Source organism: Cynara cardunculus, assembly GCF_001531365.2.
Source record: "Cynara cardunculus var. scolymus isolate 2C chromosome LG 2, CcrdV1, whole genome shotgun sequence".
In the NCBI taxonomy this organism is placed as follows: domain Eukaryota; kingdom Viridiplantae; phylum Streptophyta; class Magnoliopsida; order Asterales; family Asteraceae; genus Cynara; species Cynara cardunculus.
In genome coordinates this window covers 11,183,916-11,198,164 of record NC_037529.1, presented here as the reverse complement: position 1 = coordinate 11,198,164, position 14,249 = coordinate 11,183,916, and the positions used below count along the sequence as shown (strand labels likewise).

Here is a 14,249-nt window from a genome sequence, read left to right as displayed (position 1 = left end):
TGACAATGGTCAAAAATCTTACCCGATAAGAACAATGGTAAAGATGAAAAGTCTTATTCGGTAAGTGAGGGTAACGACTCTTATCGGGGTAAGTACTTACCGGGTAAATTGTTGCATAAATACCATTTTGATGTACTACAATATTATCCGGTAAAATAAATTACAATGTTAGACTCCTAATAGTAAATGCTTACTGGGTAAGTATTTAAGTAAACGGTCCCTAATTATTCCAAATAATTAATAAATCTGAAAAATTATAATAATAATTTTTAAAATAAAACCTTAAAATTGTATATGAAGCCATAAATATTGCTAAAAATATGAAAAATTACAATGATTTAAGAATTTTCGGATATAAAATATTGTAAAATAATGGATAATAATTTCTTTGTCAAAATAAATATTTAATCATTTCATATTATAAATATTTAACTTTTTTTCAAGTATATGATGTATATATACTATTAATAAAACTCGCATTTGTCTTATCTATTTTGTTTTTTTAGGACTAAATATAGTAGATATATAAATCTTGTAAAATTATCTATAAAATTGTAGTGATCCAAACACTTCTACTCTCACAACACTTAAACACAATCTACCATCACAATCCTTAACACAAATATGAAATCACGTCAAAGTGATAATTGTTCCATGTATGTTCAAAGTGGCGGATTAAAGGTTGTGAGAGTAGAAATGTTTGGATCACTACAAGATTTATACATTTTACATTTGGTCATAAAAAAAAGACAAAAAACAATGAAAATCGCCCCCGATGTCTCGTCAAATCGTCATTGATGTGTCAAATCGTTGCGTCATAAGTTGTCGTCACTAGAAGACGGTATAGAGGTATTTTCACTTTTTAAAGGCGATTTGCATATTTTCATATATAATATCTGATTTTTGTCCCTCAAATAATATATATATGGAACTCATCTGTACGTCATATCACTACCAGATCATTCATAACATCCGTCTTAAAACTTTTTGGTTTTCGAGTTCCACCCATCTTTACAAGACCCAATGATCAGAACCCAATTTACAATAACCAAAAGAGTATGTGCATCTTATCATCCAAACCACACTCTAAACATAATTTACTGAGACGTCTGTAACAAAGAAATTAACATTTCCTCCATATCAACATAGTTACAATCATTTTTACAGCAAGCTTTACAACAAGTATGGTTACAATTTTCAACTTCAAGCCTCTCACCAAAGCACAGTTAAAACAAGCATCTTAAGGTCTATATTACACAGTTCTGATTACAGTCAGAAACAAAGCTAATCAGCATCAGCAGTGAAATCTGGCTCTGGAGGCTTTTGCAATTTCATCAATTCCCTAGCACTCTTCAGGTTCCGATTGCGATGGACCCCACGAAGAGCGTTGGCTGCAAATTTCGAAGCCAAGAAAGTGGCCCCGAGGCTGTATGTAGCTCCACCGCTGGTGGAACTGTTACGAGCTGCCTCCTCTTCCTCCTCTTTCCGCCGCTGCTCCAAGATCTTCCTCTTGGAATATCTTCGCCAGGCTGCCTGAACAAAGCATGCCGCCCAAGTCCGCCACTGCTGTGAGTAAAACCGGAATGTGTGTTGTACCTGTCGACTGTGCAGCCGCCGGAACTGACTGGCAACAAATTTCAGCTCGTCGGCTGGCAATGCGAAAGCCTCCACCTCTCTCAAGGCCTTCACGGTTCTTGTGGAAGATGGAAGATTAGCTCCGGATTTAGGGTCGAGTGCCCAGGTCAGAAGCTCCTCGCCACAGAAGTCGCCTTCTTTCAACAAACTACGGTTGAAAAACCCGCTTCTGCCACCATTGGTGGTTACGCTCTCAAGACGGCCACGTATAATGAAGAGCATTTCATCAACAGGATCTCCTTCACGGACAATGTAGCTACTATCCGTGTATAAACAAGGTTTCAGCCGTTCGCAAATGGCATCTAGCAACCTCTCATCCATGTTTTCAAACAGAGGAACCTAATGCAATTGGAAAAACGGAGCCAATTCTGATGAGATGGAATACCATAGAATTTTGTCCCATGATCTTTTGATACAAAAAAAATTACTCCCCAGGTAGGAGGAGTAGTTTGTTTGGCTCCTGAACTAAAACCAAACAAAACCACATGAGCCATTATATCCTACTTGGAGGTGGGATATACGTAGACCTGTCCTCTACCCTGAAGAGTAGAGCGGCTGTTACCACGAAGACCCTCAACTTGCTCCAACATCAAATAAATTTTTACCACCTTTGCTCAACCGTAAACGGTGGCCAAATATATATAGGGTTGGGTTCCAGTAAGAAAGAAAGTTAAAATGAGAAGCGTAAGAAGGGATCTCCACCCTTGGATGCACATTAGGATAAGATGCACCGAGATGCACCAGATCAATCCCCGTATCAAGCGCGATTCATGGGTGGGTTTGAGATTATAGGCGATCAAGGGTCCAGATCCCTTCTTACACTTATCACCTTAACTCTTCTTCTCACACGATCCTTCGCCTATATATATTTATTTTGTTTTCTTCCTTAAAGCCACGAAGACCGGAGAAGTTCCCAGTCTAGGATGTCCGGAGGAAATTACTCCCTCCATCCCAAAATAAATTTACACAATGAAAAAGGTAAGCAGTTTTGAAAATAAGTAATTATTACACCTTTTTAATCAACTGAATGACAATTTCACCCTTAATAATAGAATGAGTAATGAATTTCTCCATCTCAATAAGGATAGAATTGGAAAATAGACACTTTTGAAAGTGGATGCTCATTTTTGGACAAACTAAAATATTTGTCCCAAAATAGAAATGTGGACACTGATTTTGGGATGGAGGAAGTATAGCATTTCCTTTTTTGGTAACTCCTTAAATTAAAGTACCTATATGCATGTTGCCATATTTAAAAAACTAAAGAATTACCCTTTTAACCAAAGCAAGACAAAGATGACGCTTTATGTCCCTTCTCAGATCCTTTGGTAGCGTTTGAACCAAATTCTCTTCATCCACGCCACGGGTTTCTAACCACTTGTACTGATCATAGCGTCTAACACGCTCCTGAAGATCATCTGGAAGTAACCGGTGATGCATCCACTGCTCCGAGTCACGCCTCTTAACTCTCATCTCTTCCAGCCGAATTGTAAGAGATTGAAGGTATGTCTGTCATAGCACAACAAATCAAATTTCAGTGCTTGGATTGCCAATTACACAGAAAGTAACAATTGCAGGAAACAATAACAGCCACTCTACCCTTTAGGGAAGAGAACACGTCTGTGTACATCCCTCCCCCCCAACCCCCAACACCTTTTAGGACTTTACTGGGCTGTTCGGTTGCAAATTCAACAAGGACATGAAAAGTTCCCTTTATTACATGAATCATAATCTTTTTTTTTATGTTTGCTGAGAACATGAATTTCAACTCCTGCAAATAACATTATAATACTGAATTGCAGTGAAACAAAATATCATTTTTTTATTCTTATGTCAAGAGCAAATGGCTCATCTTTCACGGCAGAGAGTTGGAAAATTGACAATGACGAAGAGTAGTTAAAGTTTAGGAGTTGATGGAAAAGTAGCTGTGACGTAACCTGCATGTTGCCAATCAACAAGGCAAATAGAATGAGCCCGGATATGGCTAGTGCAATTGAAAATATAGTCTCTCCGGGATAAGTGCTGGTTTCAAGCCCCTGTCCTAGAGTGCTGACATTAAAAATAAAATAGAAATCATTAGTCGCTGATTATTCAATATTTATATGGTCTAACATATCCAGAAGTTAAGAGAGCTCTCAAAATTACATCATAATTTGTACCCTAGCAGAGACAATTTTAATTGTCTGGCGACCAGTAAAAAGAATTTCAAAGAATTCTAATCAAGGAATAACAAAGATTTTCTCAATTCTCCTAAACCCTCTTTCTAACAGTAGGTGTATTTCATATTTTGTGGTTAAGAAACATTTACATGATATATGTATAGGAACAACATAACACTGAAGTCCCACAAGGATGCAATTCAAGTCTGCTGAAGTATGACAAAAATCTATACAGCAGGTGAAAATTCGATTTACCTCAAATTCTGCAGCCCCCACCACAAGCAGTAGCAGTACTTTGAAACAAACTCTCTAGACGAAACAATGTCTGATGACAGGGCCTGCTTGAAAATCCCGAAATTAAATGGCGGATTATCACCATCTGGAGAGCAATCAGCTTTTAGAACTTCACTACTGTTACTGCTCCAGCTATCATAACCTGCCGTGCGTTCATTTCCACAATACAAAAAATCCGTATTCTGATTTCTCTTTTTACAAGCTCTCTGCCAGCATGTATCATTACGCTCTACAGACAACAAATACCAGAAGGCACCAACTATCTGGAAAAAGAATGTCATAGCAACTCAACAAAACATTTACCCCAAACCAGTTGTATGAGGGAAAGTTGAAGTTATATGCCAACAGCAAAATCAATTGATATAAGAAAACTGAAGCTCAAGTTCTATGAATTTATAACACCTAAGCAGTGATAATCAGACTGCCTAATTCTTTGTTATGTCAAGTGGGGTACAAGAATGTATCAATAAACTTCTGCATCTTGATAGATCTACTTCTCCTGTTTCTCATCAATTCATCCATACATACAATTGTATTTATGTGTATGGGATGGTCTGGTCCTTTGAAGACAGATGCTCGAGTATTACATAATTAAATGCAACCATAATTCAGTTTCCTACTTTTAAAAAATTAAACTGAAGGAAAGGGATGACGAAAAGCATAATCCAGTGGCAAAGCAACTTATTAGACTGAAGCTATATAGCCGTGTCAGAACCTTTGTTTCCTATCTCAGTTCTCATCTACTTTTCTTTTCCAAGCAGAAGTTGTCCACATGTACAGATGTTCTGTCCCCCACAACCCCCTCCCCCCATTTGCACATCTCCCAGTTACCAAGCAGTATATGTGCAATGTAACTGATGAAGAGAAACAAACTCCCAAAAGTTCATTCAAATGGAAAATCAAGCAAGGGCCACAAGGACATGTATATTCAGTAAAAATAAATAGGAAACAGTAACATCCATGAAAAGTGTAAATGGTAGCTTACATGACTGGCAAGCATGTAGAGCAACAAATAACAAGTGGCCCCAACCCAAGCAGTTTCCGCAAAATCGCCAGCGGTCCTTTTCCGTTCTGAAGTCAAAGGCACGATTCGAGCAAATCTGGGGATATACTGAAATAACACAATAAAAAGTAAGGCTTCTTTTGTAGCCACTACATCTGAACCATTCGAACTCTGCAGAAATCTCCAGATAACAATCTGCACAATTACAAAATAATGTTAAAGTCTAAATCAAACTTTTCTTATACCCTGCATATTCTTACTAACACAGCAAAAATACACAATATAGAGCAAACAAAAAATTTATCAGTACATCAGAGTTCTTGTAGTGTTTACACATTTCTCGTATCACGATATATTAACACAAATATCTCAATGAGCAATGGATGGATGGGCAATATATGAGAAGTAGCTAAGTAAACAGAGGAGAAGTTAAGCCCTCTTGTGGTTCAGGAAAATCTAATTAAATGAGCATTCTCCATGAAACATTTCTTTACCTAATTCTAGTATTGCTAATAGTGACCTAAGACATTGGAAGCTCACAAGTTAGGGAAGCTTCCCAGGAATTGAAACATGTCCCCCATAGACTTCCAGTGTCAACTTCTAGTAGCTAATTCCATATGAAGGAAAATATTGGGTTCATTGAATATCAACAAGATAACCCATATCTGCTTCCACCTCTTTGATACTATGCATCTCCTTGGGAGCCACAAGTTCACAACCAGTAGGGTAGGTTCCTGGAAGCCATGAATGAGGCCAAGCCAAAAATCAGCCCACATGACACCTCATCCAGAACCGTGCTCAAACATCCATAATTAACACATAATAGCAGGGCAGATGAAGGTAAAGCAAGATGATTCATCTTTTGTGTTGTTAAATAACCATAGATTTATCTAAAAGGAAATTAGTTATCTGACCTGTGGTATGGGCAGCACTGCAAGGAAATCAATGATGAAATACCACCGCAAGTATCTCTTAGCTATTTGTGCAGGATCAATTACAAGTTCACCCCGTCCAAAAACACGGGATGATGGAGCAATGTAAGCAGTTCGGAATTCAAGAGCCATGTGAATGAGATAGAAGGCATCAACAACGGTCCGTAGTGTTGTAGCAGTAATTGCTAGCTTTTTATCTATACCGAGGCAAGAATTTTTTTGATCAAAGACCGGAAGATAGAAGAACAATGGATCTATAGACACAGCCAATATACAGGAGAGAACAAAGAATTTATTCCACATGAGAAGGAATTTAGCTTGAGGGTCTAAGATCTTGTTCTCTGACACCTTAAGATCTTCAGGGAACACAGCATGAGAAACTCCAAATCCAAGTGACCGACCAATTGATTTAAGTCCTTCTGATCCTTTTCTAATTCCATTTTTGAAAGATCTAGAAGGGGAAGCATTTACATGTCTTGTACGACCTATTCCGTCAAATCCACATTTATTCATTGCAACTGAAGAAGCAGGTGATGATGATCTAGAATCCAAATCATTCAACCTTAAAATGCAAACATAGGTGTTATTGGAAATCAGAAGCAACCCATTTATCAAAAGTATAGGGAGAAGTAATAATTTTTTTTGAAGAAATAAAAACAGATAAAATAATAATAGTAAGTGATAGCATGTACTAACTGGTATAGAACACATTTACTCCTACAAAGAAAAGACAGGATCTGTTAATGATATAGTCAACTTTGAGGGCCTACTGGAACAGTAGAAAATGTTGAATATTAGGACTCCTTGCTTAACATCAACCTTAGTTTTAGAAGTTTCTTGTTGTTATTAGCACAATAGAAAAAAAATTATAAACCACGATAGCAGAATGTAGAAGCCCAGATATGGATGGGATATGTCAAGTTTTTAGAGCATCTTGTGTTAAAATTAAGGTATATAATCAGTGCATAGAACATGAAGTCTTTTATATCTATTTCTATAGATCATAAGTCCATCAAGGCCAAACTGACAACCAGTTTTCACATATTATGGCAAAAAGAGCATGCATCACTGATTTGCAAGTCCACAGGTAACTGGAGATGTATTGTATTTTAAATTCCTATTATTGTTTATTGGTAATAAGGTAACATTATTAGTGAGTAAAAACCCCTATACTTTGCTATATCCAATCGTTGATAGTCATCATCAATCAGCATCAGGCCATTTCCCATATTTACTAGTTAACTACAGATATACAATCATGATCGCTTCTCCTAAACTATTTTTGTTTATAATTGCCTTTAAAGCTCTTCTATAAAATGAAGTTACACTAACATAAGCCAGATAGATTCTTTTTTGAGCCACTCGCATCTGCAAACATTTTGTTATAATAACTTGCATAACTCAACCAGTCAACCTCACTACTAAAGACAGGTCCCTCTCTTCTTCCTCTGCATCTGAATCATTTTGTTCTTTTAAAAAGCTCTCAGTGGATATAACTACACTGGATTCAATCTTTGAGAAAACAACAAATCTTAGCATAAATAAAACTACATTTGATGCATATGCAAGGGTTGCATATACTAAACTAGATTACAAGTTACATCTATACATTTATCAACTTTCTCCTTTAACTCACATGGCACAGTTTTTCAAAGAGGACTAAAAACTATAATACTTCAAGCTACTATGCTGTTAATAAGGTAGTTCACATCCCTGTCTACAAGTATAATTTCAATGAGTACGTGATAAATGAGAGTAACCCTTGGTACATGAAGTACATTAGCCAGCCCCTAGGCTTCTCTTTCTGGCCAAGCAAACCTCCCAAGGAAGGATATCTAGGATTTTGAACAATATGAGCTGAAAGGCTTCCTCAAAGCTGACATTGGTCATCCAATGACTTTTTATCAGTTGGACTTCACCGGGCTACAATCTTTCCAGTAAGATTATCGCCAGTCCAATCCACAAAGCCAAAGGTAATCTCAAACATAAGAAATTAAAATCCTAACACTATCTCTAACATTCCTCAAGCTGGAGAAAAGAGATTGAACTCGACAAGCAAAAAGAGATAGAACTTCAAACTGAAAATTTCTGACACGATTAAAAACATAGCAACCAGGATAAACTCCTCTCGACTCTCTTACTCCTGAAAAGAAATCTCCATGTGAAATTCCTACTGATTTAGAAGGCTGTTCCATATAAACAGCTCCTCGAGAATGTCGTCACCCAAAGAACTTTTAAAGGCACAACCACTGTGGCAAAAAAGAATAGTCTAGAGGCGAGCAGAGCCTGCCAAGTGTATCTGATCCACAAATGGCCACAATGAGGGCTGTTTGGGGATTTTAAAGTAGTCAGAAGAGCAGTCAACTAACTGAGCCCCACAAGCCATGAAGAGGGCTATTTAACTGTTTAAGAGCATTTCAAAGTAGTCAGAAGGGCAGTCAACTGTAGATCAAAAGCCACTAGGTCTAAGATGTTGTCAGTGAGATCTGGCAAGCCAGAGGGGAGACTTGTTGAAGTCTGTTGGACATCGAGAAAAGTGTTATGAGAATGCCATGACAGTCATAGGCATCAAGTAAATACCACAACATCAGCCAAAATAAGGTAACCCTCGGTGACTGCAGATCAAGACAAATGGAAAGGATATAACCACCAGGTGAACCATATGAGGTCAACCCTTTAGGCCCTCATGTCCAATGCAACATGAGGTCTCAAGTTTGATTCTCGCTAGGTGCTATTAGTTCCTTTGAGGGTCATGCCCATTGGCCAAAAGACCCAAAGTTTGCAAGTTGATGCCAAGGAGGCACTTTGCATAAAACCCATAAATTAGTTGGGCCAGAGGTTTTAGATACCACAGTTACGAAGAAAGGGTGAGTGGCAGCAGGGACAATGCAAATTGTAACACTGGCATAGGAAATTGAAGGCATTCTTTGTCAGAACCTTAGGAGGTTAGAAAGATAAAAGATTGAACAGGCTAGCGGCTACAGTAGCTTCTAGAGGGACAGTGTGGGAAAAGAAGAGACTGAACATAAATCAACCCTGTCTGTGCAAAACTTTCACATGGTTGTCTTTCTGTCCACGAATAGTACCCGTTACTGAACTAAATTTTGCCTATAGGATACAGTCTTGCTAGAGAGTGCATACCTAAGTGGTCTGCCTTGTGATAATAAAGCAAATGCAATTCTACAATCATAGCATAGAAGACATATATTATAGACCTACGTGCAAAAGACAAGTGCATGTGAGAGTGCTAGGCTACACAAGACTTGCTACCTAAAGTTGTCTAAGCACTACACACTTATGAAATATGCTCCATCTCTTGTACAAAAGCTTAAACAATCTATCCTACAAAATATTTGTTACCAAATAAGTGAACATGAACATGATGCAACAATATTACCCCTCTCTGTCCAGCAAAATTGCAAAAATATCCAATTCTTGGATGTCCTATATTGTTGCAAATTTTTTGTGAAATTGATTTTGGTCTACAAGATTAAGTTGAATGTATAAAGTTCATTTTGAAGACTTTTCACTCTATTTCATCAAGGTATTATACACATTTGACTAATAGTCAAACACTTCTATTAGGGTACATTTGGTGTCCAGACAGGACATAACTGGAGAAAACAACTGTTCAGTGTTTGGTAAGACATAGTGGACAGAACAGAACAAGTAAATGACCAATTTACCCATAATGAGTTGTTTATATATTTCGATTAATTTATGTAATTTATTAAATTATAACAAAATGATTATTTTTAAAACAAAATATATCATTAGAAAGTTTTCGTCAAAACAATTAAAATGACACCAAAATTAAAAGTTTATGTAGTTTCCAATTTTTATTTTACCCCTTTTCTATATTATTTTTTAGTATTAATATATAATAAATTACACAAATTAATAAAATATAGAAACCGTATAAAAATAATATTTTGATGACGGTAAAATGAAGGTTTTAAAAAGCATCAAATACAATAAATAAAATTTAAAGAATGAATAAAATGTAAAAATGAGACCTATTTGATGTTTTAGAAGAGAATTAAGTTTTATTTTGAGGTTATATTGGTAAAATATAAGTCGGTTTCACCTTGTTCCACCCTGTTGCATGGGGTATGGGTGGAACAAGCCTATTCCACTCTGTTATTGTTTGTTCCACATAAAAGTCTTGCCAAACGTGGAACAAGGATCCCTGTTTTGTTCTGTCCTGTCCAATGTACCAAACGCACCCCGAATATGCACGTAGAGTTAATCCTTGTAATTTTCAGAGCATAGAGTGAGTATATCTCTATCACTATCCAAGAAACAAAGTGATGCAAAACTCAATACCAAATGTGAAGAATGACTCGTCACTAGGGGGAATAAATTTTACCGCACAAACTTCTCTCTGTGCCCACCAACATATTGAGACTTCGATCCACCGTCGAACATGTCCAGTCTAACACAGAAATCCCTACTGCCACCAACAGATAAGAAAAGATAAAGAAACAAATATGCATATATCATGGTAAGATGCCATAAACCTTAAGTTGAACAGTATCAGGGGTTTCACTTTTTCATAAACCTTAAGTTGAACAGTATCAGAGGACCTAAGGTTCTCTAAAAACAACCATGTTTTTTCTATAGGTAATTTGAACTGTACACAAGCAAATGATAGCAACAATGATGCCCTTAGATTTTTACACTTAAGGTACCCTATGTCACATATCTCAATACTTATCAGCAAACAATGCCATTGGAAGTTACCACTTTTTTGTTAACCCCCCCCCCCCCCCCTCTTCTTTTACCATTGATACTTTGGCCATGCTCCTCTTGTCTCTAGATTGCAGTGATTTCCTGCTCTCTTTTTGCCTTCTTATATCTTATTTCTTTTAACATACGGTGTCTTTCCAATGCCCTCAAATGAAGAGAAAGAGGTTCAAGATGATTTTATTGGAAACATTTGCTAGGAGATGTTGTGGAAGAAAAGGTGAACAAATTATGAATGAATACTTGAAACCTATGATGAAAAGTCAATCAGATGAAATCATAGTGCTCCCTCCCCAATCCCACTTTAATTTCTTTTGTCTAACAAATATTATTTGTCCCCTTTATTGTTTAAACCATCTTTTTTACCTAGGCAATGCGATTGCATCCTGTTGCGCTATTTCTACTTGTTATATGTATATCATTGGTAGGAACCAAGAAATAAAATATATTAAAGCAAGATAGAAAGAAAAGGAAGTAGAGGCATGGAAAGTTATTGTAATCAATGCAAGAGGGAAGGGAGAGGATGGAGCAACCGGCACCAATAGATGAGACTTGAGAGAGTGGGAGGAGGGTATTTAATAATAAAAGGTATAATTGAAATGACAGGTCTATTAATATGAATAAAGAAACCAGAAAAGCAAAAGACTAGGGACGGAGGGGATTGCATATTATGAGACCCACAGAAGGGCAACAGTCCATGTCCTTTGCAAAGGCAGGACTTTGTTACTACGTAAATGTTGAAGAAGAAAATGATTTCTTTATTGACAGGTAAGGTATATAAATACAAAATGTCCAGCATAACTATAGCAGGTACTTATTACAATCTTTACAAATAAGGCTAGAGAATAAAATTAATAAACTAGAGATAATTACCAACAAAAAACACCGATACTGAGATCGGCTACACACTTCAATCATTTATGATGATCCCTAAATGGACACGGATCTTATCAACGTTCTTACCAAAACTAAAAACAGAATGTACAGCTGGTAAACACCTACCATTGTGACTATGATTTTGCTGTAAGTGAGGATTGTTATCCTTAACACATGCTGCCTTACTTTTGTGCAAGCACAGGTGTAAAACATGTCTATTGCTTCATCAATTAATTATTCCTTTTCAACAAGAATCACTATACATCATCTACAATATTTTTTGCAGCTGGTTGAAAGAAATAATTTTAGTAAGTTATTTCCTCAAAAGGAATTGAGAATAAATGTACACCCACGTGTAAGATCTCGCATTCACTTGTTCAACTTAATGAAGGCAACTATGGGAGTTTTGCTATTGCACAAAATTCAAGTTAAGAAACGTTCCTTTTCGTAACAAGTTTGGCAATAGTCACTGTCCATTGCAGATTAGCATTCTAAAGCACTCATGTCCATCAAGCTCTCTAACAAACGTTCAACTTAATTCTGAATGCACTTTGCAAATCACTTGGTCAAATAAAATATCATAACAAATAATGAGCTTATGGTCATGTACAAATAAGGGGGGAGTAGAAATAATGCTAATTCTACCCAAAGGGTGTAGTTGACTGTTGTCTTTCTTTATGCTTATGATCATCCCCACCCCCCCCTCCCCCCCCGGGGGTCCCCCTTCCTCTCCAAGTAAATGATATGTAACAGTGGAAATATTCCAATGCAAGGCATATGTATCAAACCTACTCATGTCAAGATAAACCCTATTGATTTAACGAAGGTTAACACATAGAATATGATCTGTCCTTGGAGATCCCAACTGTTTATAGGTTCTCAGTTCGATGCTACTTGAAATCATAACCATTAAGCCAAGGTAAAGCATGTAACTCTTATTCGGTTCTCAAAACCCCAAATTCATTTACTGCAAAAGCTTATCATTCAGTTTTTGTTACACTAATCTACTAACTAAAGCTCCAGTATACTCCAGCCATGAGACACCCACCCAAACATTGTTAATGGTATTTGGCCTAGCACTATCAGGGTTACCCATAGAGCCCAGCCTCCCAGGGGCCAAGAGGTCAAAAGGAACTTCACCAAAGGTAAGGAGGGTACGTGAGTTCATTTTCGGTATATAAATATTATATACTTCAAAAAGAATGACTATAAAGATCCATTACCCCTCATAACCAGACATATTCGTTTTCAAACAGTCAGGTGTCTTGCTGATAAGAAATATATTCTGTGAATTTTATGATACATACACAATATCCTATTTCACAATCCTTGCTGCCCCATGTTTTCTAGGACTGTCCTACACATAGACATCTCAATACATTAGGCAGAAATTCCTCTTCGCATAAAATTCAATCCTCCAAATTCTTGCATCATTCACTTTCATTCATTTATTGACAACACTTATACTAATCCATTGGCAACCGGATACAAAACATAAAGAGATCCATTCATACTCAAACTTATTCGTTGAAGAAACCCCCATTAATTCGCCCATGATCACTATGCTTCACCAATTTCATGTAGATTACCTTCACAAGCAACAAAAGAGCTACCAAAAGTAGAAAAAAACCCGATAACTCACCAACCAAACTCTATGGTCAAATACAAATATACAATCATCATCAATCACATGCATAGACATATAATGACGAAAAAAAATGAAAATCAAAATCAGAAGAAACCGAATAATTGACTTACTGTGAAAGCAAAAGCAAGCTCCACCTGACTAAACCATCATCGGAAGAGTGTAATTCGGAGACAATTTAGAGAAGAAGTTTGCATACGAGGGACGAAAATGGCGACAGAATATAGGAGAGAGACAACAAATGCAGAGAAGTCGTCAAAGAAGTATCTGTTTGGTAAAAATATTACAACAATTTTGTCTTATAGACCCTAGACTTCTGCAAAAAGCTATTGGAAGCCCTCTTAGTTTCATAACTTTATGCAATCAGTGTCTCGTTATTTTGTGAAGGTAAAATAGACATTGTGTGTCGTTAAATTTTACATTAATAACATGCAGTTTATTCCAACCAAATGAAATTTGCTCACATACATCAACATGGTTATGTTACATAACTAATAAAGAACAACCACACTTGTTCATCAAAGATAACTTGGCAAAGTCTCATTCCAGCCATAATTAGTAGATACATACACTAGGACTAGGCAGTTTATCAAATGTTTATCGGGTAAGCGTTTAGCAATAAATGTCACCATTTTCACTTTTTTTTTTCTTGAAACGGCAATATATAAAGGCGAGTAACAAAACAGATTACAACACGTTCAAGTTACAACTCCAATCATTCCGAGACACCGATCTACCAAATTTACAACGATGCTTAAACCAAATGAACGTGGAAGATTGAATCAAATTAGCCGTTACGAGCGGATTGAAAATCCTTTTGTTGAAAATCACCGAATTCCTAGCACTCCAGACAAACCACAACAAAGCGTGAACAATACAACTCCTTATGATCACCTTAGAGCTGTCTGAGTTCGGGGGACTAACCAATCAGCAATAGAACTAACTGAATCGGGAATCCA

General features: G+C 36.8%; 1 protein-coding gene across 3 annotated transcripts; it reads right to left on the bottom strand.

The window, feature by feature from the left end:
- Positions 1-1,115: 1,115 nt before the first annotated feature.
- On the bottom strand, positions 1,116-13,484 carry LOC112507043 (probable cyclic nucleotide-gated ion channel 6). 3 transcript variants are annotated; one of them, XM_025111438.1, is made up of 8 exons: positions 13,404-13,484; positions 10,393-10,476; positions 6,006-6,585; positions 5,074-5,286; positions 4,050-4,351; positions 3,573-3,684; positions 2,908-3,144; positions 1,116-1,974 (listed from the first exon to the last, which is right to left on the bottom strand). In XM_025111438.1, the coding sequence occupies exons 2-8, from the start codon at positions 10,449-10,451 to the stop codon at positions 1,285-1,287; spliced, it is 2,193 nt and encodes a 730-aa protein (XP_024967206.1). In that variant the 5' UTR covers positions 10,452-10,476; positions 13,404-13,484; the 3' UTR covers positions 1,116-1,284. The 3 variants fall into 3 exon arrangements, with proteins under 3 accessions (XP_024967206.1, XP_024967208.1, XP_024967207.1); XM_025111440.1 differs by having other exon boundaries at positions 4,050-4,132; XM_025111439.1 differs by having other exon boundaries at positions 10,393-10,473; positions 13,404-13,468.
- Between the last annotated feature and the right edge of the window lie 765 nt (positions 13,485-14,249).